The following is a 23,379-nucleotide window of genomic DNA, read 5'->3' on the forward strand; positions in this document are numbered from 1 at the left end:
GGATGAAATGTTCTAGAGATATCTGTTAAATCCATTTGTTTCATAACTTCTGTTAGTTTCACTGTGTCTCTGTTTAGTTTCTGTTTCCATGATCTATCCATTGATGAGAGTGGGGTGTTGAAGTCTCCCACTATTATTGTGTGAGGTGTAATGTGTGCTTTGAGTTTTAGCAGTTCCTTTAATGAATGTTCAGAATTGTGAGTTCATCTTGGCTAATTTGATCAGTAAGAAGGTCCCTCCTTATCTTTTTTGAGAACTTTAGGTTGAAAGTCGACTTTATTCGATATTAGAATGGCTACTCCAGCTTGTTTCTTGGGACCATTTGCTTATTTTTCAGCCTTTTACTCTAAGGTAGTGTCTGTCTTTGTCCCTGAGGTGGGTTTCCTACATGCAGCAAAAAGTTGGGTCCTGTTTACATAACCAGTCTGTTAGTCTATGTCTTTTTATTGGGAAATTGAGTCCATTGATATTAAGAGATATTAAGGAAAAATTGTTGTTGCTTCCTGTTATTTTTGTTGTTAGAGTTGGAATTCTGTTCATGTGGCTATCTTCTTTAGGTTTGTTGAAAGATTACTTTCTTGCTTTTTCTAGAGCTTAGTTTCCCTCTTTGTGTTGGAGTTTTCCCTTCACTATCCTTTGAAGGGCTGAATTTGTGGAAAGATAGTGTGTAAATTTCATTTTGTCATGGAATACCTTGGTTTCTCCCTCTATGGTAATTGAGAGGTTTTCTAGGTATAGTAGCCTAGGCTGGCATTTGTGTTCTCTTAGGGTCTGTATGACATCTGCCCAGAATCTTCTGGCTTTCCTAGTCTCTGGGGAGAAGTCAGGTGTAATTCTGATAGGTCTGCCTTTATATGTTACTTGACCTTTTTCCCTTACTGCTTTTAATATTCTTTCTTTGTTTAGTGCATTTGGTGTTTTGATTATTATGTGACGGGAGGAATTTCTTTTCTGGTCCAAACTATTTGGAGTTCTGTAGGCTTCTTGTATGTTTATGGGCATCTTTCTTTAGGTTGGGGAAGTTTTCTTCTATAATTTTGTTGAAGATATTTGCTGGCCCTTTAAGTTGGAAATCTTCCTTCTCGTCTATACCTATTATCCTTAGGTTTGGTCTTCTCATTGTGTCCTGGATTTCCTGGATGTTTTGGGTTAGGATCTTTTTGCATTTTGCATTTTCTTTTATTGTTGTGTTAATGGTATCTTCTATGGTTTCTTCTTTTCTATGGTATCTTCTGCACCTGAGATTCTTCTGCACCTGAGATTCTCTCTTCTATCTCTTGTATTCTGTTGGTTATGCTTGCATCAATGGCTCCTGACTTCTTTCTTAGGTTTTCTATTTCCAGAGTGGTCTCCCTTTGTGAATTCGTTATTGTTTCTACTTCCAGTTTTAGATCCTGAATGTTTTTTGTTCAATTCTTTCATCTGTTTGGATGTGTTCTCCTGTATTTCTTTAAGGGAGTTATTTATTTCCTTTTTATAGTCCTCCATCATCATTATGACAAGTGACTTTAGATCCATATCTTGCTTTTCTGGTGTGATGGTATATCCAGGACTTGCTATGGTGGGAAAGTTTGGTTCTGATGTTGCCAAGTAACCTTGGTTTTTGTTGCTTCTGTTCTTATGCTTGCCTCCTGCCATCTGATTATCTCAAGTGCTCGCTGCCCTCAATATATCTGATTGGAGCCTGTCCTTCCTGTAATTCCAGTTGAGTCAGAACTCCTCAGAGTCCAGATTTCTCTGTGATCCTGTGATTCCAGGATCCTGCGAACCTGAGATTCTGAGCGTGCCAGAGTTCTTGGTGGTCAAGCTTCCTCTGAGACCCTGAGATCCTGGTGTGACCAAGCTCCTGGGATCCTGGGATCCTGGAATCCTAAGACCCTGGGCATGTTAGAGCGTCTGGAAGTGGTGCTTCCTCTGGGGACTGTGGGGTTGTCCGCTGTGTTCGAAACTAAGGTAGACCATCACTGACCAGAAGGAACCCAAGCCGCTGGTCTGGAGAGTTTCCTGTGTCCTGCTTCTACTAGCACAGGCCTCTCACGATTGTTTTGGAACAGATGTTGCATTTCACTCACCCGTGATCCTAAGATCCTGGGCGTGCTAGGACGCCTGGGGCATAGAGAGTCCTCTGGGGACCGTGGGACCGTCCCTGATGATTTAAAAAAATAGTTACATATCTTAATTTTTTGTTTCTGCTATAGAGTTTTCTCTGTGTTTTTGGGGCTTACATAAGGCGGCATTTTTTTTTTTTTTAGATTTAGTTATTTATTTCACACCAGAAGAGGGCACTAAATCTCATTATAGATGGTTATGAGCCACCATGTGGTTGTGGTTGCTGGAAATTGAACTTAGGACCTCTGGAAAAGCAGCCAGTGCTCTTAACCACTGAGCCTTCTCTCTAGCTCATAGCAGGCTATTTTTAATGGTTGATAATTTCACCCACACTAAAAAACAAAATACAAAATACAAAAAGTTATTTGTCAGGCCATGGTGACACACACCTGTAATCCCAGCACTTGGGAGGCAGAGATAGATGGCTCTCTGAGTTCAAAGCCAGCCTGGTTTACAGAGCGAGTTGCAGGATAGCCAAGGCTACACAGAGAAATCCTGTCTTGAAAAAAACAAAAAAGTAAAACAGAACCACAAACACCTATTCACTGATAGCTTCTTCTACCACCTTTTATGTTGTTATTGTCATAACTGGTCAACTGATATACAATAATGGTGCAAGAAACTGTAATGGAAAGGCTTTTTCAACAAGTGACAGAGGGGCTGAAAATCCAAAACAAACTGTTTTATCTCACATCACACAAAATGGATCCAAAGAAAATTTACTTTTAATGAGATTTAACATTCCGCCAATACACCAGCAGTGTAACCAAGCATTACTGAGGAGAAATAGATGGAAATCTATGTGCAAATGTTTGCCATTGCTCTGTTCCCAATCATGCCAAACTGGAGGCAATCCAGAAGCCCTCAGCTGGGGGATGGAAGGTAAACTGTGCCGTGCCTACACAGCAGAGCACTCATCAACAGTGGAAGTGAGTTACCAATGTATGCAAACACCATGAGAGACTTCCAGTGAATTATTCTAGGTGAAAAACGGGGATAATGGAAGCCATGCTCACAGCAGTCTAGAACAGGACAACTGTGACACAGGGACAGAAAACACATCAGTGGTTTCCAGGGATTGCCCACAGGGAAGAGGCCATCTGTGGGGCATCAGGAGAGCGTCATATCCTAAGAGTGGTCTGGATTATATGACGGTATGTTTGCCAAAACTCTAAAACTGTATACTAAAACAGTTGAATTTTAGCTTATGCAAAATTTACCCTCAATAAATCTGACCTTAAAACAAAAATGCTATTGACTTCAGGACAGTCTCGGTGCCTCTACTGGGTGGTGAGCAAGACTGACTGTAATGGTGTGTGTGTGTGTGTGCACGAGCGCGCACATGTGTCTCTCTCTGCGTCTCTGTGTGTATGTGTCTCTCTGTGTGTGTGTCTCTGTGTGTGCACATGCATTTATCTCTCTCTCTCTCTCTCTCTCTCTCTCTGTGTCTGTGTTGTGTGTGTGTGTGCTCGCGTGCCCACACACGCGCACATGTGGGGGTTGGGGGCAGAGACCAGTGTCGTGAGTCACAGCATGATGTCCTCTCTACTATCTCTACTTTTCCTCCCGGGACTTCTCTTGGGTTTAGCTGCAGTTCATCCCTGTTTATCTGTTCCCTGCTCTTCTCTCCACATTGTTATGCTGACCGTCCTTGAAGGCACAGTGTCTGCTACCCAGTTTTGTGCTCAACAAAAAAGTCTTTGTTGAACGAATGAATAAATGGACTATAAATGGCTCAGTTCCAGGGGCGGATGCTACATGCTTACAGTGAACATATGAAAAAGACGTTTTTACTGGTAGGTGACACAAAAATTTCTGCGTAGCAAAGTTTTTCAGTACTAAGAAGTAAACCACCCAGAGCTTCAAGAACCTGGGATGAGTCACTGAGCTGCAGCCGTATAACCACCACCGTCACCACCACAGTAATAAATAATCATTATTACTAAGTCATTATTAATTAACAATAAATAGTATTTTACTTTACTTTTTTGGTTTTTCAAGACAGGGTTTCTCAAAACCCTGAGATTTTGAAGTACTTCAGACTGCCCTCAAACTCACAGGGGACTTCCTGCCTCTGTCTCCTGAGTGCTGGGATTAAAGGTATGCTACCATTGCTTGGCTATAATTTTGATTTTAATCCAGTCAATGGATTATGGCCAAATTAGACTTTATCCTCTGCCTCTACAAAGAATTCTAATCTACTAAAAGGGTACCATGTCTACTCTTCTAGACATTGTATTTGTGTTGCCTGTGTAACCTTTACGGCTTTAGTAATTTCTCTGGAATACCATTGAGATAAATTCAACTCTACTTCCCACTGGCTTTATGATAAACTCCTCTAGCTAGCAGCATATTCAACTGGTTGATTTAAGGATGTAGCTCAGTGGTAGACCAGTTGCCTAGCATATCCAAAGTACTGGATTTCATCCTTAACATACTCTCTTTCTCTCCTCTCCTGTCCTCTCCCTCTCTCTCTTTCCTTTGCTTTCTCTCAAAATGTATCATAAGTCATGTCTTAGTCACCCTTCTGTTGGTGAGAAGAGACACCATGACCAAGGGAACTTTTATAAGAGAACACATTTAATCAGGACTTGCTTACAGGTTCAGAGGTTTAGTTCATTATCATCATGGTGGGAATCATGGTGTCATTAGAGCAGTAGCTAAGAGCTCCATCCTGATCTGTAGGCACACACACACACACACACACACACACACACACACACACACAGAGAGAGAGAGAGAGAGAGAGAGAGAGAGAGAGAGACTGGGGACTGGGCCAGGTGTGGGCTTTTGAAAACCTCAAAACTCGTTCTGGCTGTGGTGGCACATGTAATCCCAGGGGGCAGAGGCAGGCAAATTTCTGTGTGTTTGAGGTCAGTCTGGTCAATAAGGCAAGTTCTAGGATATCCAGAGCTGTTCACACAGAGAAACTCTGTCTCAGGGGAGTTAGGTAGAAACCTCAGAACCCACCTTGGTGACACAATTTCTCCAACAAGACCACACCTTCTAATCCTTCTAATTTTATCAAAGAACTTCAGTGAGTAAGCATTCAAATATCTGAGCCTATAGGGGTCATTCATTCACCACAAATCATATAGAAAATCATATCTTCTAATGATTTCCCCAGTAGACATGCTCTCATTCCTTATTCTTCCTTTCAGACAAGTCCTAAGATATATCCCTATGCAGGCATTGAACTCCTGATCTTCCTGCCTCTGCCTTCTGAGTGTTGGCATACACAACATGTCTGGCTATGGATGTTTTTCATAGACAGGAAGTTCCCAGACTCTTCTCAGATGGAAAGAGGTGTGTGATCTTTGCCCTGTCTCTTTCAGATTGGCTCTTATTTTGGGGCCTCCCTTTGCTCTGTGGACATGGATGCTGATGGCAATACCAACTTGATCCTCATTGGGGCCCCTCATTACTATGAGAAGACCCGAGGAGGCCAGGTGTCAGTGTGTCCCTTGCCTCGAGGGGTGAGTGAAGGACCTGGTGGGGCTGGGGTGAGGTGGAGGGCGCCAGGATCTTTGGTCTGTCACTGTCTCCTTTTAGCAGAGGGCACAGTGGCAGTGTGAAGTTCTTCTCCACGGTGACCAGGGTCATCCCTGGGGTCGCTTTGGGGCAGCCCTGACAGTGCTGGGAGATGTGAATGGGGACAAACTGACAGATGTGGCCATCGGGGCCCCAGGAGAGCAGGAGAATCAGGGTGCTGTCTACATTTTTTATGGAGCATCAATAGCCAGCCTCAGTGCCTCCCACAGCCAGGTAAGACACCATTACTGACACAGCACAGCACTGACGTGTGTGTGATATAGAGAGTCTCTGATTTAAATGCTGGATCGGCTTTCCTTCATTTCTTCTGGAACCTTCAAAACCTTTCACGGATGCTCAGAGCATCCCCAGTCTAGACAGATTCTCTGTAATGGTAGGTTGTGCTTTGGGGTCCCCACACTCACTTTATAGCTGAGGCCTGGGGCTGTAGAGGGCCAGCTGCAGGGGCGAGGATCTTAACTGCTAAGCCCTGGGACAGAACAGCAGTTAGACCAGATGAAGATGGATGGTAACTGCTATTGCTTATGCTGTTCCTTCCCTGGAATCCCAGTGCTGGCTGAGTGCCTAAGAGTTCTTCCCCCCACTCCCCCAAGATCTGTCCCAATTTTAGGACTGAAAACCCTATGTCACAGGATACCCATACGGTTGGACACTCTATAGGACTTCATTGATCCTAGGGCTTTTTATGAGACTTCTGGGTTTAGCTTAAAATTCTGCTGTTTCTACTTAAAAGTCTGAGTGTAATGCATGCATATGTGCACGTGGGTGTGGGTGTGAACACGCGTGTGTATGTCCACGCACATGTGTGCAAGCACCGAGTGGATGATGTGGAAGTCAGAGACTGATGGTAGAATGCTCTTTTCAATCACTTCTCTGCCTTATTCCCCCTGACAAGGTCTCACCATCTAGCCTTGGTTGGCCTGGAATGTACTGTGCAGACATGTGTACTCATAGAGACTCACCTGCTTCTGCCTCCAAAGTGCTGGGATTAAAGGTCTGCACCACTACGCCCAGCCCTTTTCTTCATATTCTTCTCATGTGTTTAAAACTAAGTTTTCTTTTATGATTTTAAAGATTTCTTACTTTTGCTGATATGTATGTGGGTATTGCCTGCCTGAGTTTATGTGCACCACATACTTGCAGGTGCCCACAGTGTTAAAGGGCAGTGGATCTCCCAGGACTGGAGTTACAAGCAGTTGTAAGCTCTCTGATGTGGGTGCCAGGAATCAAACCCACATCCTCTGCAAGAGCAGTCAGTGCTCTTAAGTGCTGAGCCATCTCTCCAGCCCTCAGATCAAACTTCTCCTTTGATATTTTCATAGGTATATACAATACATCCTGAATTCTCTCACCCCATCTTCCCTTGTCTCCTGCTAGCCCTCAGTCCTACATACACACCCATACTCATGTGTTTTTGCTTTGATTTGAGACTCACTGCAGTCAACCAGGGCCATCTATGTGACCATGGGTTTGGAGCCGGGTGGGCTCACCAGGGGTTACCAAACATAGGCTATAGGCTTTTTAATTGACAGGTGATACATCTATACAATACACAAGATATTCTCTCTACGGTGTGGGGATTACAGTTGAGAGCGTCATGCTTGCTTAATGATAGTTTTTAAATGAGCGAACCCAGCATCGTTCTTTTGTATTGGGTCTTGAAATTAAGTAGCCCTGAATCCTGGCCCCAGAACTGGCCTCCTCCTCAGTGACTCCGTCCCTGCTGCCTCGGCTCCCTGCCTGTGGGGTCCTTGCAGTTTGGCCTGCCTCACCCACCCATGCTGTGTTTTCTCTGAGCAAGCTGAGGCCATGTGGTCTCCTGGGCTCTGGTCTCTAATCTTTTCCAGTCTCATATTTTCCTTTATTTCTTTTAAAAACGTATTGTGATAAAAATATTTAAATATTTGACTCTTATTAGACTCGAAATGCACTATCTTACACTCGACCTGCTCTAGCTGTTTCTAGCATTGGTTGGTAATCCTCCATTTTGCCTCCTCCTTTGAGCTCCTTCTGCCATACTCGGCTTTGCTTTCGTGATTTGATTATTTAGACAGCTCCACGTAGTGCAATGATTTGGGCTTTTGTGTCTGGCTTATTTTATGAAGAGTAATATCTTCTAGGTTCATTCCTATTGGCACAGTGAGAGATTTTCCTTCTTTCCACTATAGATAAATGCCACTGCTGGGTGACTTGTCTCCAGCTGTTTGTCTCACGCAGGTTATCCCGTTCCTCGGATTATGTGAGTGGTGTGTGTCTTAGTCAGGATTTCTACCTCTGTGATGAAACACCAGGACCAAAAAACAAGTTTGGGAGGAAAGAGTTTATTTGGCTTTCACTCGCAGATCATCCATTTCAGATAGTCCATTGCTGGGGCAAGTCAGGACAGGAATTCAAGCAGGGCTGGAACCTGGAGGCAGGAGCTGATGCAGAGGCCATGGAGAGGTGCTGTGTACTGGCTTGCTCCCCGTAGCCTGTCAGCCTGCTTTCTTATAGAACCCAGGACCACCAGCCCAGGGATGGTACCGTTCACCATGAGCTGGGCTCTTCCCCACTGATTACTAATTGAGGAACTGCCCTACAGCTGGAGGGATTTTCTCAACTGAGGCTCCTTCCTTCCCTCCTTCCTTTTTTGAAATTAATCATTTTTATTCATTTACATTTCAAATTATATCCCCCTTTCTGGTTACCCCTCCACACACACCCCATCCCATCCTCCTTCCTCCCCCTCGCCTCTATGAGAGTGCTCCTTCACCCACTCCCCCACTCAACGCCTAACGGCTTTAGCATCCTCCTATGCTGAGGCATCAAGCCTCCACAGAACCAAGGGCTTCCCCTCCTACTGATGTCAGATAAGGTCATCCTCTGCTACATATGTATGTGGAGCCATGGCTCCATGTATAATCTTTAGTTGGTGGTCTAGTCCCTGGGAGCTCTGGGTGTTCCAGTTAGCTGATATTGTTCTTTCTATGGGGTTGCAGTCCCCTTCAGCCCCTTCAGTCCTTCCCTTAGCTCTTCCATTGGAGTCCCTGGGGGTCAGTCCGATGGTTGGCTGTGAGTATCCTTTCTTTCGATTGACTCTAACTTGTGCCAAGTTGAGACGCAGAGCCAGCCAGTACAGCGTGGCAGTAAATACAGATGTGCTAACATTCCTTCAAGATTCTTACTCTGATTCTCTTGAATAAAATTGAAAAGTGGGATCTTTGGATTACATGCCAGTCCTATTAGTTTATTATTAGCATGCTGAAAAGCCTAGATTCTACATATGAGAGAAAACACATAAAGTTTGTCCTTCTGGGCTTGAGTTATTTTACTTAGCATGGTCATCTTCATTTTCATTTATTCCCACAAATGACCTGGCTAGCCAGCAAGCCCCAAGGATCTATTTGTCTCCGCCCTTCAGTGTTTGAGTCACGGACGGACATGCCCAGATTTTATGTGTGCTGGAGATCCAGGCTTGGGTTCCTCCAGGTGCACAGCAGGTGCACAGCAGGTGCACAGCAGGTACACAGCAGGTGCACAGCAGGTGCACAGCAGGTGCACAGCAGGTGCACAGCAGGTGCACAGCAGGTGCACAGCAGGTGCTGTGACTTTCTTACCCTGCCTCCTTCTTGCCTTTCCATTTACTTCTTTATTTATTCTGAGGCCATGTATCACTCTGTATCTAGGCTGGCCTGGAGTTCAGCCCCCTCCTGCTGGAGCCTCCCAATGCTACAATTACAGCTGTGTGTTTCCACAAACAATCCTTTCTTTTTGGTGCATTTTAAATTAAGTTTCATTGTCTGGTTCACATTGTCTATGATATTTTGACATGTTGGTTATTCACTAGAAATATTTGCTCACAGTTATTTTAAGACCTATAAATAGAAAGTGCATACATAAATATTTATTCAGTGAGTCTTGACAAAGGTAACTCATATCCTTTTTTACTATACAGACATGTGGCTGGATGTGGTAGAATACACTAGTAATGCCAGGGCACAGGAGGGAGAGGTAGGAAGAGGCCATGTTTTTTAAGGCCCTCTTGGGCTATATAGCAAGTTCAAGGCCAGCCTGGGCCATATATCCAGACCTTGCTATAGCCTCTTCAAATCTCAAATCCCTCTCAAAGAAAACCTCAAACAATATAGAGCGTCACCTCCCCAGTCAATTCCTATCCTCTCTCCTACCCTGGAAATGATCACAGTTCTGATTATTTTTTTCCAGTTTTGCCCACTCTCTGGGCTGGAGTACATTTCACAGACTCCAGAGACGTTGCTGCCATGGGGTGTCTCCACAGTACGAATATTGGCACCATGCTCTCTCTCTCACTGGTGCAGATGTTTTGTGTGTGTGTGTGTATGTGTAAATAGGTTTGAAGGTTTTAGTTTTAATTTTGTTTTTAATCACAGAGTAAATTTATATGTAAAATGAACAGTGGAAGCCAGGTCCTCTCATTCCATTGCTACAGTAGCTCAGAGCTATAACTTCAGAGGAAAACAAGGCCAAAGTGAGACTATTTAAAATGGATTTTACTTCAGAATTTCATGCATGCATATAATGTGTCTTATCAAATCTACCCCCATTCTGTTCCATCCCTCCAAGTCCTGTTATGTTTTTCATACCACTTTTCCCTCCCAACTTCATATGCTCTTTCTTTTAATGTTTTTTTAATCTTATGCATATGGGTGTTTTGTTTGCATGTATGTCTGTGTACCACTATGCCTAGTGCCTGAGGAGGCCAGAAGAGGGGATCAGATGCTCTGAAGTTGGAGTTACAGGTGATCTTGAGCCTTAGATCCTCAGGAAGAGCAGCCAGTGCTTTTAACCCCTGAGCCCATTCTCCAGCTCTATGTGTGTCCCCTACCCCATACCCTACTGAATCCACTAAGTACTGCTAGTGTGAGCATGAGCCTGCAGAGCCTCTTGGGGACGGCATGCCTGGGGAAGACTGAAAGAGAGGGTATCTTATATGTGCACGTGTGTGTTCATCCACAGTCTGGTTAGAAGCAAATGCAAAATGGATTGTGCTATTCTACTTTCATTGTTGTTTATATTTTTTTTCCTCATGGGATTGAAACTAAAGGTGATTATTAGTGGGAACAGCTAGTAAGCTAGGGATCTCTAACTTGCCATATTACAGGTAATTTCAAAGCAAGTATCCTTGCAGTGAAACAATACCAGAGGCCCCAAGGATATGCACACAAACCTTTCTTTTCCCTCTTCCTTATTTGTTTGTTTGACAGGGTTTCTCTATGTAACAGTCCTGGCTGTCCTGGTACTCACTTCGTAGACCAGGCTGGCCTCTGGGATTAAAGGCATTCACCACTACTTCCAATCACCATTTTCTTTTTAAAGAAGTGTGTGTATGTGTGTGTCTGTGTGTGTGTGTGTACACTGACACACTGACATATAGATCTCAAGTAATGGATTTTTAGGTATGAACAAGCACAGTAAACTTAGATATCAAACTCTAGGCTGGCAAGGTAGCTCAGCTGGAAAAAATGCTTCCCACTAAGTCTGCCACCAGACTTCAGTCTTCAGAACCCTCATGGTGGCTGGAAAGATGCGACTTCTTCAAACTGTACTCTCACCTATCCACACACACTTGGCACACACACTCCTGTGACCTGAGTTTGCTTCCTGGGACTCATGTGGTGGAAGAGAGAACTGACTTCTGAGGTTGTCCCCTGAGCGCCACATGAGCACGGTGGTGTAGGATTCCTGCCTCCCTCAAGGAAGATAAGTGTAACAAAAGAGATCACTTGGTTGATCAGTAGTCAATGTCTGCATTTTTCTGTCTATGTAAATGAGGACTGGATGAGCCGAACAGTATATTTTTATTTCTTTTTTTTTTTTTTTTTTTTTAAAACTTTCAGTTTTCTTTAGGAAACTCAGATAATCCAGAAAAGCTTGGGTATTGTTTGGAGATTGTGTGTTCCTTAATATATTTTTTAAAAGGTGACAAATACTGTTTTTTTTGGTTTGTTTGTTTTTTTGTTTTTTTTTTTTTTTNTTTTGCTTAAATGTTGTAAACGACGCAGCAGGAACTGCAGGGTTCCTCTTTTCTATTCTAGAAGCCCTTTGGTTTCTAAAATAAAAACAAAATGTTTTACTATTGCTCAATTACTTCGAGTTATAGCAAAATATTTTTCCTTATAGAGTTGTAGTCCTTAATCTGGACTATACGTTGGAACTATTTGCCTATTTAAATATATATATGCAGAGAGTTTACTAGTTTTCCCAAACCAAACTCCTACATACACGATGTTGGCTAAAGAGACTGAGGATGGGATTTTGGGACTGTACAGGTAATCACTGTGTGCACAAGATAAGTTTTAAGTCATCTGAATTCCTTGAAAAGTATGGGCTGTAAAGAAGAGAGTCTGTGCCTTGGCTAACTGAGCCACAGACTTCTCTATTTCCTCTCATCTTCCCTCCCTCAGCGGATCATAGGCTCCCACGTCTCCCCTGGGCTCCAGTACTTCGGGCAGTCTCTGAGCGGGGGCAAGGATCTCACAATGGATGGCTTGATGGACCTGGCTGTTGGGGCGCAGGGGCATCTTCTGCTGCTCAGGTGAGAGGCCCTCTCATTGCACCAGGCTTCCCCCTTGGAAGGTCTCTGCTGGTTCCTGATGGCCCTCTGATGCCCCTCTAGAGCCCAGCCCGTGCTGAGACTGGAGGCAACCATGGAATTCAGCCCCAAGAAAGTAGCAAGGAGTGTGTTTGTATGCCAAGAACAAGTATTAAAAAACAAGGATGCTGGGGAGGTCAGAGTCTGCCTCCGTGTCCGCAAGAACACCAAGGACCGTCTGCGCGAAGGTAAGATGTGCTGGGTAAACCTGGTTTACAGGACAGTGTCTCATCTCGGTCTGCCCAGCTTTCTAGTAGAAGGAAATTCTGATCGGCGCTGGCTAGAATGAGTGGGACAGTCCCCCCAAAACGCTAGCTCTCGCTCTCTTGCCCTTGCCCTTCTTCTCCCTCTCTTCTTCTCCCTTTCTATTTCCCCTCTCTCCCTCCTTCAGTCCTTCCTTCCTTCCTTCCTTTATCCTCTTTTTTTTTTAAATGTAAGGATATCTGTTCATATTTTTGTATTTTTACTATGTATGGAAGCACTCATATAGTCACACACAACATGTAGTACTATAATAGCACATGTTTAAAATGTACATAGATTGTGTTATACTTTATGTATGTATCTGAAACTCTCTCTTTTTACTTAACACAATAATAGTGGACCACAGGAGTGCACCACTCCACCCAGTTTTATGTGGTGCCGAGTAAGAACTGCACCCAGAACCTTGTGTACGCTAGACAATCAATTTTAACAACGGAGTGATATCCCCAACATATTGAGTTTAAATATATTAAATTTATTAATTACATACCAAAATGTTTTTTAAATAATTATTTTAAACACAAAATTAGAGAGCAATGGGAGACTGATCTATCATAGTGTTAGACAAGTTTACCTCCTTTCCAAGCAGGTTTCACCCAGTGGTCTTTGTTTTTCTTTTCTTTGCCAAGGAATCTTTAAAAATTACTTTAAAGAAAGATTTATTATATTTTAAATTATGTGTATATCTCTTTGATTATGTCCATGTGTCTGTGTAGGAATGTGCTCAGGAGTGTGGGTACCTACAGAGTCCAGAAGGGAGTGCTGGGTCTCTGGAGCTGATGTCACAGGCAACTGTGAGCTGTCTAATGTGGGCGCTGGGAGCAGGATTCCTGTTTTCTGTGAGAGCAGCATGTGCCTATAACCACCAAGCCACCTCTCCAGGCCCTTAATTCAACTCACTGTGTAGCCCTGGCTGGCCTCGAACCTACTATGTATACTTTACTGGTCTGGATCTTACCGAGATCCATTTGCCTCTACCTCCCTGTCCTGGAGTAAAGGTGTATTGCCACCACACCTAGCTTCAATGACTTTGAAATCCTTAAAATGGTAATTTTATTTATATGTTCATACACTTACATGTGAAAATCAGAGGACAGCTTCTGAAAGTCTGTTCTCTTTTTCCAACATGTAAGACTTGTTGGAAACATGTAAGACTTGGGTACACAATTCATGTAGTGTGGTTTGGCAGCAGACACCTCTGCACACTGAGCCATTTTGCCAGCCCACCTCAAGAATGTTAAGACAAACATGAAGGTCATACCATTTTCCTTCTTCACCTATAAACATCTTTGAAGTAGGAACATTGTCTTTTCAGGGTTTCATACATGTATACAATGTATCTTGGCTAGAGTCATTTCCATTACTCTTACCTGACCTTTTACTCAATTCCTTATTTTTCCAACTAGTCCTTGTGCTATGCTCATATAAATTTTATTTTTTTTTTACTTTTTTTTTTGTGACCCACTGAATCTAATGCTTGTGTGAGCAGGAATGGGAAGCTATTTATTGGAGAACAGAGAAACTTAGCAGTGGCTACCCCACTGAGGAAAATGACCACCATACCCTGGCAACTGCCAATAGCATCCCAAGGAAGAGTGGAACCTCACGAGGCCCCTCCCACTCATGACAGAGTGCTGTGGAGTTCTTGTGTAGGTAACCAGAGCTGACGTGGGGTCGTGCATGCCACGGCTATACCATATCCAGAATTTTTGTCTCACAGGACTCCCCCATCCTTTGCTATTACATTGTTTCCACTCCCTCTTTCCTGAAGTTTCCTTGGCCCTGGGAGGAAGTAATAGAGATGTCCAATATAATTATTTTTTAATTTTAAAAGGCAACATTTTAATTAATTTTTTGAGAATTTCATATAATGTATCTTGATGATATTCAACCTTCAATCCTCTTTTCAGTTACACCCCCATCTCCCTATCCACTCAAGTTCGTGTCCTTTAAAAAAAAACATTAAGAGGCTAGGCATGGTGGCACACACCTTTAATCCCAGCATTCAGGGGGCAGAGGCAGGCAGATCTCTGTGAGTTTGAGGCCAGCCTAATTTACAAAGTGAGTTCAGAACAGCCAGGGTTTCAGAGATAAACCCTGTCTCAAGGGCTGGTGAGATGGCTCAGTGGGTAAGAGCACCCGACTGCTCTTCCGAAGGTCTGGAGTTCAAATCCCAGCAACCACAGGGTGGCTCACAACCGTCTGTAACGAGATCTGACTCCCTCTTCTGGAGTGTCTGAGGACAGCTACAGTGTACTTACATATAATAAATAAATAAATAAATAAATAAATAAATAAACAAATCAATCTTTAAAAAAAACCCTGTCTCAAATAAACAAACAAACATCCCCCTTAACAAAAACCAAACCCCAGAAATCATTGAGTCTAATTTGTGTTGGGGAAATGGGCCACGTAGTTTGGTTGATCTACTAAGGGGCCACATCCTCACATGAAACTCCTCCCCCTTTGCTATCAATTGCCAGTAGTTCCCTCAGCTAGGGGTGGGACTTCCTGCTCTCTGGCCTCAACTCCAGACTGCATTTTGTCTGTGAGTTCATTTATCAACTGCCTTATTGTAACTGAAAAAAGACTCTTTTCCTGTAGTCATCATGATCCTAGATTTCAAATCACACTATAGATTCGTGGTAATAAATGGGACGGTCCTGCCACAACAACAGACACATTGTCCAAAGGACTAGAACTGAGGATATACATAGAAGTTCATGTTTTCATAGTCATGTGATTTTTTTAAACAAAGAAGCCAACAATACACATGGGAGAAAAGGTAACATCTTCAGCAATGGTGCTGGCCAACCCGATTGCTTCGTGTAGAAGAGTGAAAATGGATCCATTTTCTGACCCTGCTCAGAATTCAACAGCAAATGCATCAAGAACCCCAACAAAAGAGCAGCAGAGTTCATCTTTATTAGTTAGCTTATGACATTGACTTTCTTTAGTAGCATTTTCATGCACACATCCTTTTGGTTGCCCCATCTCCCTGTTGCTGACCAATCCCCACCTAATTCCTTCCACGCCATTCCCCCAACCCCGCAGTTCTCTCTGCACTTCCGTATCACATAGGTTCCATTGCCCTCTGCGCTCCTGTCTCTTAATGCCTCCATTATCCTCCCATGCTCCCCTCGCTAATGTTTTGTCCTCTGCATACACTCACTCCCATCAGAAGTGAGATCCCATTAGAAAGTAGAAGTCCACATAGAACACTTGGTGTTTATCATTGAGCCTGCCTCAGCTTGCTTAAGACAATATTCTCCTGTTTCATCCATTTTCAAACAGTTCATTTCCAAGCGAGGGAGAACTGATTTGGGAGGTTGAATTGATCAAGTTAAATACGTTTTCTGTTGCCAATGGTCTGCCTTCTTTCCCTGTCCATGTGCTTAGAGAGTAGGATTGTGCTTTTGTGGGCGAATAGCAGTGGCTGACCTGGTGAGAAACAGGAAGAGGAGAAAAGATATTTTTTCTAGTTTCATTCTTATTGGTCCAGGGGTCAGAAAAGCCAGTTTGTTTTAGAGGCTAGAGAACAGTAGGGAGAAGGGATCATGCAATCTACATAGGAATTCCTCTCATGTCATTTACTCCTAAGCTGTTAATGTTCAGACTAGTAGCCAAACTGGCAAGTGACAAAGGCAAAGGACAAAACAAACAACAATAAAAAAATCAAAAACAAAATTACTTTTCTAACATCTTACAGAAGAGCCACAACTTTTGGAGGATTTAGTGTACAATACTCTCCTCCTCCTCCTCCTCCTCTTCTTCTTCCTCATCCTCCTCTTCTTCTTCCTCCTCCTCTTCCTCTTCCTCCTCTTCCTCCTTCTCCTCCTCCTCCTCTTCCTCCTCCTCCCCTTCCTCCCCTTCCTCCTCTTCCTCCTCCTCCTCCTTCCTTTTCCTCCTTCTTCTTCCTCTTCCTCCTCCTTCTTCCTCTTCCTCTTCTTCCTCCTCCTCCTTTTCCTTCTCCTTCCTCCTCCCCTCTTTTTCATCCCCTTCTCCTTCCTACTTGAGATATAATTAAATTACTTATAAAGAATAATTGTTCTTATTCTTACTTCGAAAGTAATGAATTAAGATGCAGTGGGGTCAGATGATATGTGGATAATCCCACATCTTGCAGCCAAGTTGTAGCCACAGATCTCTGTCCACCTGGTTCCTAATCACTGTGCCCTCTCCTTTCAGGAGATATCCGGAGCACTGTCACTTACGACCTGGCTTTAGACCCTGGCCGCCCACGTATCCGTGCCTTCTTTGATGAGACAAAGAACAGCACACGCAGGCGCATCCAGGTCTTTGGATTGATGCCGAAATGTGAAACCCTGAAGCTAATTTTACCGGTGAGATGGCAAATGGCAGATCTCCTGACTGAGGGTGGGATGGTCTTAGGAAACTGAAGAAGGTAGGCCCTTCTATCCCTACCATCTCTTAGGACTGCGTGGAAGACTCAGTGAGCCCCATCATCCTGCGCCTCAATTATACACTGGTTGGGGAGCCCTTGCGGTCCTTTGGGAACCTCCGACCAGTTCTGGCTGTGGATGCTCAGAGGTTCTTCACAGCTATGGTGAGTCTCGGAGGTGGGGCTTTGCAGGAGTAGAGAAATAGAGCAGGGTGCACTTGCTAGAACACTGCTACTTTATGCCATTTCATTTAGACATTTTGTTGTATTGCGCCTTTAATCATTTCCTATACCTTCCTTTTGATCATGCTCTTTCCAGTTTCCCTTTGAGAAAAATTGCGGCAATGACAGCATCTGCCAAGACGATCTCAGCATCACCATGAGTGCCATGGGGTGAGCTTCTTTCTGTTATTGATTCCCTCAAACCTGAATCAATGTGTCCATGGCCTCTGAGGGAGCCTAGGCTTCTTCAGAGATATTTGTGGGGCACAAGGTTCCTAGTGCCTGCTCTGCTCACAGCCCTATTTCTCCAAGTGCCTGCAGCTTCTCTCCATTCAAACAGACTTGCTTCAGGGATGCCCTTGATGCCTCATGCCTGTCTTGCTATTCTCACAGCTTGGACACTTTGGTGGTAGGAGGCCCCCAGGACTTTAACTTGAGTGTGACTCTGAGAAATGATGGTGAGGATTCCTACGGGACCCAGGTTACCGTCTACTACCCATCTGGCTTATCTTACCGGAAGGATTCAGCAAGCCAGGTAACCAAATCTTCTCCAGTCTCTTGGCTCTGGTTTCCTCAACCCCATGGCTCGCAGTTGACCGTACTACATCTGTCTGCCTTCCTTCCAGAACCCGCTCACCAAGAAACCTTGGTTTGTAAAGCCTGCTGAGTCCAGCTCTTCTGAAGGGCACGGGGCTCTGAAGAGTACCACCTGGAACATAAACCATCCAATCTTTCCTGCTAATTCTGAGGTCAGAGCTCCACCCCCTGCTGTCTTCTGTCCTCTGTCGTCACGTGGGATTCTTGTCTTTCTCTTATCATTTCTTCTCTGGTGCATTAAACCAGCTGTAATGAGTTGTAAAAACATCCCACAAACTCACCCACTGCGTACAACCCAGTGGTTTCTAGGCATTCTCAGAGTTATGCTTCCATCAAACACTCTCACCAGTCTGAGACCCTGCTAATAGCCCCTGGGGGCTGCGAGTTGACCTTCTCTGCACGGACTCACCTCTCCCGCATATCCCCCATCCACAGACACAGATGGGGTTCTATATGGTTGGCTTCTTCCATCAGCCGTTACATTTTTAAGGATCAATTACATGTGATCCTTTCTTTCTTTCTTTTTTAAATTTCTGAACAATATTCTTTGTGCAGGCAGATCATGTTTGATTTACCCTGTTCAGTGGTTGGCGAACAATTGTGTTGTTCATTCTTTACTATTTTTAATCACTGTCTCCATTCTCCAATGCTAGGTCACATTTAATGTCACATTTGATGTGGACTCTCATGCCTCCTTTGGGAACAAACTGCTCCTCAAAGCCATTGTGGCCAGGTACCTCTTCCCACATATGACAGTCATCCTCCGTCTAAGGCCCGGCCCCTCATCCAGGATGAGCCCTTTTCTTCTCTGGTTCTCTGTCTTGATGACTAATTTATTCCACAAGCACTAACTGAGTACAGACCTATGTGCCAGGTATTGTGTCAAGTGCTAGGGGCAATGGCAATGAAGAAGATAGCCGTGGCTCCCTCCCTCACAGATGCTCAATGATACTGACAGCTGAGGAAACTGGTAACCGTAAGATAGTATAAAATAAATGATCAAGTGGTGGTAGTGATTGGGATGCCCAGTGTTGAGAGAAGATTCCTGAAGTATTTACGTTGTAAGTCAAGCAAAGGCATAGATAGAAAGAAACACACACCAGGCAAACCTGGAGCTTGGAGCTATCTAGGCAGGCTTCACAACAGTGTAGGCAGGGCCTGGGAGATGGCTCAGTAGGTGGAGACTGATGCCTTCCATTCTGTCCCTGGAAGCCATGTTAAAGGTGGAAGGAGAGAACCTACTACAAAGTTGTCTTCTACCCTATAACATATGTGCTGTGGTGTGTATGAACCCATCTGCCACCCACAACAGCAGTAAGCATAGATAGAGATTTGCTGAGATGACTCACCAGGTAAGGCAGTCAAGTCTGACGGCCCAGGTTCAACCCCTGGAACCCACATGGTGGATGGAGCAAACCAACTCCCATATGTTGTTTTCCGACCTCCGAGAGGTGGAGCAGGTTAAGGATAGTAGACATGGAGGCAGCTGGATGCAGAGGGTCAGGGGAGGGGGATGGGAAGGCTGATTCTCAGTTCTTAGAGGTGGCTAAAAACTTCTTTCCTTTCAGTGAGAACAACATGTCCAAGACCCACAAAACTGAGTTTCAGTTGGAGCTGCCTGTGAAGTACGCCATCTACATGATTGTCACCAGGTGCTGCTCCACCCCATGTGCCCATCAGGGTGGTCACCACCAGCTTTGTCTTTGTGTTTATACACTGCCTTATGTTGTGGGTATATACATGTGCCTGTGTGGAGGAATGGTGTGTGCATGCCCAAACCCACGCTCTCAGTGTCTGACAGTCATTGCCCCTGAGGGCTGCATTGCCACCCTCCTAGTCTCTGTACATTCAGTTCAAGCCCCCTTCTCAGGACACCTTCATGTTCTGCCACCTGCTGTCCCCTCTTTTTTCTTTTAGTGATGAGAGTTCTATCAGATATCTCAACTTCACGGCTTCAGAGATGACCAGTAAGGTCATACAGCATCAGTACCAGGTGAGGAGCAGGGCAAGCCTGGGTCCTGAAAGGATACTGAGAAGGGAAGTTGATGTAAAGAGAAGGCAGAAAGCGATCATAGGAAGCATGAATACTGAGTTTCCTGTGTGTCAGGGGCAGTGCCAAGTTTGCTCTACACCCTTCCCCTACATGTGCATACACACACTCACACACATACATGCACACATATACACTCACACCATATACATGCACTCTCCTCCAAACACACATACACACAGATGCATACACACACACACACACACACACACTTCCTCTTTGAGTCTATTAGGCCCCTGAACACTCTTGCTGTCCCTTGTTTATAGATGTAAAAACTAAGGGTCAGAGAGACTCATGAACTATATCTAAATTCTCACACCAGGTCAGTGGCAGAGCTAGAACTTAGGATGAAGCAGTCTGGCGTTCATTTACATACTCTCTGAAGAGCAGGGTGCTTAGACTTTTTTCAGTGATCTGGGAAGTAGGAAATAAGGAGTCAACTCCAAGAGCTAGCCACACCACAAGGCTTGAGCCCTCACTCCCTCCTTTCTGACATAGTTCAACAACCTGGGCCAGAGGAGCCTCCCTGTCAGTGTGGTCTTCTGGATCCCTGTTCAGATCAACAATGTGACCATATGGGATCATCCCCAGGTCATCTTCTCCCAGGTGAGTCCAGCCGGGTCCCCAAAGTTCAGGTCTTATTAAAGATCTGTTTCTTGCCTTTTCGGACCCTCTCTTTGGCCCAGACTGTTACCCTGCTGGGCAGGACCAGAATCCAGCACTCTTTTCTGTCTGTCTTTCCTCAGAACCTTTCAAATGCCTGTCACACTGAGCAGAAATTCCCCTCTCACTCCAATTTCCGGGATCAGCTTGAAAGGACCCCAGTGCTGGTAAGAACATGGCGGGCTCCAGCCTCAAGGCCACACACATGGTCATCATGGCCTTCCTCAGTCTTAGTCATCTGTTTCTTTGGCCTTCCTCTTCCAGAACTGCTCCGTTGCAGTCTGTAAGAGAATGCAGTGTGACCTCCCATCCTTCAACACTCAGGAAATATTCAATGTCACCCTCAAGGGCAACCTATCATTTGACTGGTACATCAAGGTATGTTGTGTTCAGAGACTCTCTGGGTAGAGCCGTCATAGTCCAGCACCCAGACCTGCCTTCCACTTCGCTTTCCCCCACAGACTTCCCATGGTCACCTCCTGCTTGTGAGCAGTGCCGAGATCCTGTTTAATGACTCTGCGTTTGCCCTGCTTCCAGGGCAGGAGTCGTATGTGAGGTCTAAGGTACTCATCTCAGACGTGGGTGGAGTGGGGTGGAACTGTTTGAAGGGAGGAGGAAGCTGGGGTGGTGGATCTCATCTTTGGGCTGGCAAGAGAAGCAAGCGGGAAGAGGAGTGAGGCCTGGGGTTGGCGGTGTGGATTGTTGGGAGTGGTCAACCCTTGAGCTCAGGAACTCTCCAGAAGTTTGAGGTGTGTCTCTCCTGCTGTACCCTGTTTCTCTTCTTTCTTCCCTAGACAGAGACCAAAGTGGAGCCATATGAAGTTCACAATCCTGTACCACTCATTGTAGGCAGCTCCATTGGGGGGCTGGTGCTCTTGGCTCTCATCACTGCTGGCCTATACAAGGTGCTTCTTCATGGTTCTTTCTGTCCCATCTCCCCACTCCTTAGCCGCTCCATTATTGGGATAGACTCAGTATTGTTGCTAACTACACGATCTTGGGTCACGATTTCTTGGGCCTGGATTCCTTTTTTTGTAAAACAATTCTATGAACACCCATTTTCCAAAGAAAATTAGCTTAATACATGCAGAGCAACTAGGACGGCTCCTGGTTTACAATGACCACCTTATAAAGAGTGATTCTTCTATTTTATACTGTTCGCCTAACCCCAGCATTGATGCTGTTTCTCTCCCTGCCTGACTTCCCTAGATCCCTTTTATTTTCTGCCCTGTCAATCTTTGTCCTGTGTAGTCATCTTGTCTGTCTGTCTGTCTCTCTGTCTCTCTGTGTGTCTCTGTCTCCCCCACCCCTCTCCTTTTTGTTTTGTCTGATCTTGACCTGCAACCATGGATTCTGTGTCTTTATCCTGACAGCTTGGCTTTTTCAAGCGGCAGTACAAGGACATGATGAATGAAGCTGCCCCCCAAGACGCCCCACCTCAGTAACGGCCTTTTCTCCACGCAGTGACCTCCCAGCAACAAGCAGGTCTAGACGGTCAGACCAACACCGAAGCTGATGGACACATATGTTGTTGCTGTGATGTCTTATACAAAAATGGAATGTGTGTGTGTGTGTGTGTGAGAGAGAGAGAGAGAGAGAGAGAGAGAGAGAGAGAGAGAGAGAGAAGAGAGAGCAAGCTCTGTGTGTGGCTCACACATTTCTTGCCTGTGGCCAATGCCTTAAATGCATCCTCTTGGAAGGAAAGGCATCTCTTGGGTTTCCTAGTGTGTTAGGGAAGCCGCTAATGGGTCCTTCTCTGGGCAAGGCTATGGGAGCCTTGTGGATAAGCATAGGTAACTGCTGTGCTGTCCTCTCTGAAGGAGGTAATATTTCCTTGCTTGTGTGAGCTGCAGACTTGCAAGGGTTTAGGTACTGAGAATACAAGAGAGGTTAGAATAGAGAACTGGAAAGCCAACGGAGATGTTCAGTGAAGAATGAGAAGCCTCCTACCATCTAGTCATTTATTAGGGGGTGGGGAGGATGCAGCTCACAGCACAGTGCTCACCTGGAAGATGCAAGGCCTTGGGCTCAGCATGCGACAGTGAAAACCAAGGCAAAGAAAAAAACAAACCAAACCAAAAGTGTAAGTGAAAAGACTCCCTTCCTAGCTGTTGGGGTCTCTCCTTAGGGATATTAAAGGGTATATGTTTAGAATCTATTCCACAAAGACTGTAGGTACCTGTACACACACACTGTTTTAAACAAGTGGCAACACACTTTTTTACTATTATGAATGTTGTCTTTTTATTAATATGCTCAAATAAATTTATATAAGTTATAAAGTAGCTCAGAGTATTTCCCTAAATGTATTTAACATTTAGTGTAGTCTCCTTTGGATATATAATGTCCAGCCATTTGCTATTATGTACAATGCTGAATTAATAAATTGGGTATATCTAATTTTTACATATGTATAAGAGTAATTTGTTAGATATATTTCTAGACGTTTTCCTTCTACTTGAAGTGAGCCCCAAATTAAGATTTGATAGGAATATGAGCTTTGTGGTACACACTTTTAACCCTTTCTACTCAGGGGGCAGAGGCAGCAAAATTGTAAGTTCAAGACCAGCTTGGGCTAAGAGTGACTTCAAGGCCAGCCCAAGTAACTTATGAAGAGTTTTCTCAACAGAATAAATGAATAAACAAGGACTGGGGATGTAGCCTAGTGGTTGAGCACTTGCTTAGCATGCATGTGGCGCTAGACTTTATCCTCTGGCTCCCCACCCACCAAATAATGCAAGTGAGAGAAGGCTCCACAACATACCTACAGGTAGAGGGAGTTATCCCCGAGAATAGAAGGCAGCTGTCAACCAACAGGAATGCCCTGTGCCTCTGGAACTGCTGGGAGTCAGTGAGTCATACACACCTGGGAGACAGTGAGTCATACACACCTGGGAGACAGTGAGTCAT

The 23,379-nt window shown here is 44.6% G+C and overlaps 1 protein-coding gene across 3 annotated transcripts in view; it reads left to right on the forward strand.

Moving 5' to 3' along the window:
- The window catches only part of Itgam (integrin subunit alpha M), a 54,580-nt gene extending 31,823 nt beyond the window's left edge, over positions 1-22,757 (forward strand). Inside the window, exons 13-30 of one of the 3 annotated variants that reach the window (XM_021167473.2) lie at positions 5,445-5,585; positions 5,662-5,874; positions 12,084-12,214; positions 12,296-12,459; positions 16,724-16,878; positions 16,971-17,102; positions 17,257-17,330; positions 17,553-17,694; positions 17,786-17,908; positions 18,410-18,489; positions 19,325-19,408; positions 19,674-19,749; positions 20,305-20,412; positions 20,553-20,636; positions 20,734-20,847; positions 20,931-21,032; positions 21,264-21,374; positions 21,843-22,757. In XM_021167473.2, the coding sequence (XP_021023132.1) occupies positions 5,445-5,585; positions 5,662-5,874; positions 12,084-12,214; positions 12,296-12,459; positions 16,724-16,878; positions 16,971-17,102; positions 17,257-17,330; positions 17,553-17,694; positions 17,786-17,908; positions 18,410-18,489; positions 19,325-19,408; positions 19,674-19,749; positions 20,305-20,412; positions 20,553-20,636; positions 20,734-20,847; positions 20,931-21,032; positions 21,264-21,374; positions 21,843-21,914 (2,106 nt within the window). In that variant the 3' untranslated portion in view covers positions 21,915-22,757. The remainder of the gene's footprint in view (positions 1-5,444; positions 5,586-5,661; positions 5,875-12,083; positions 12,215-12,295; positions 12,460-16,723; positions 16,879-16,970; positions 17,103-17,256; positions 17,331-17,552; positions 17,695-17,785; positions 17,909-18,409; positions 18,490-19,324; positions 19,409-19,673; positions 19,750-20,304; positions 20,413-20,552; positions 20,637-20,733; positions 20,848-20,930; positions 21,033-21,263; positions 21,375-21,842) is intronic. The other 2 variants (XM_021167472.2, XM_021167474.2) reach the window with 2 other exon arrangements.
- Positions 22,758-23,379: the final 622 nt, after the last annotated feature.

This window comes from Mus caroli, chromosome 7, assembly GCF_900094665.2.
Source record: "Mus caroli chromosome 7, CAROLI_EIJ_v1.1, whole genome shotgun sequence".
Taxonomy (NCBI): Eukaryota; Metazoa; Chordata; class Mammalia; order Rodentia; family Muridae; genus Mus; species Mus caroli.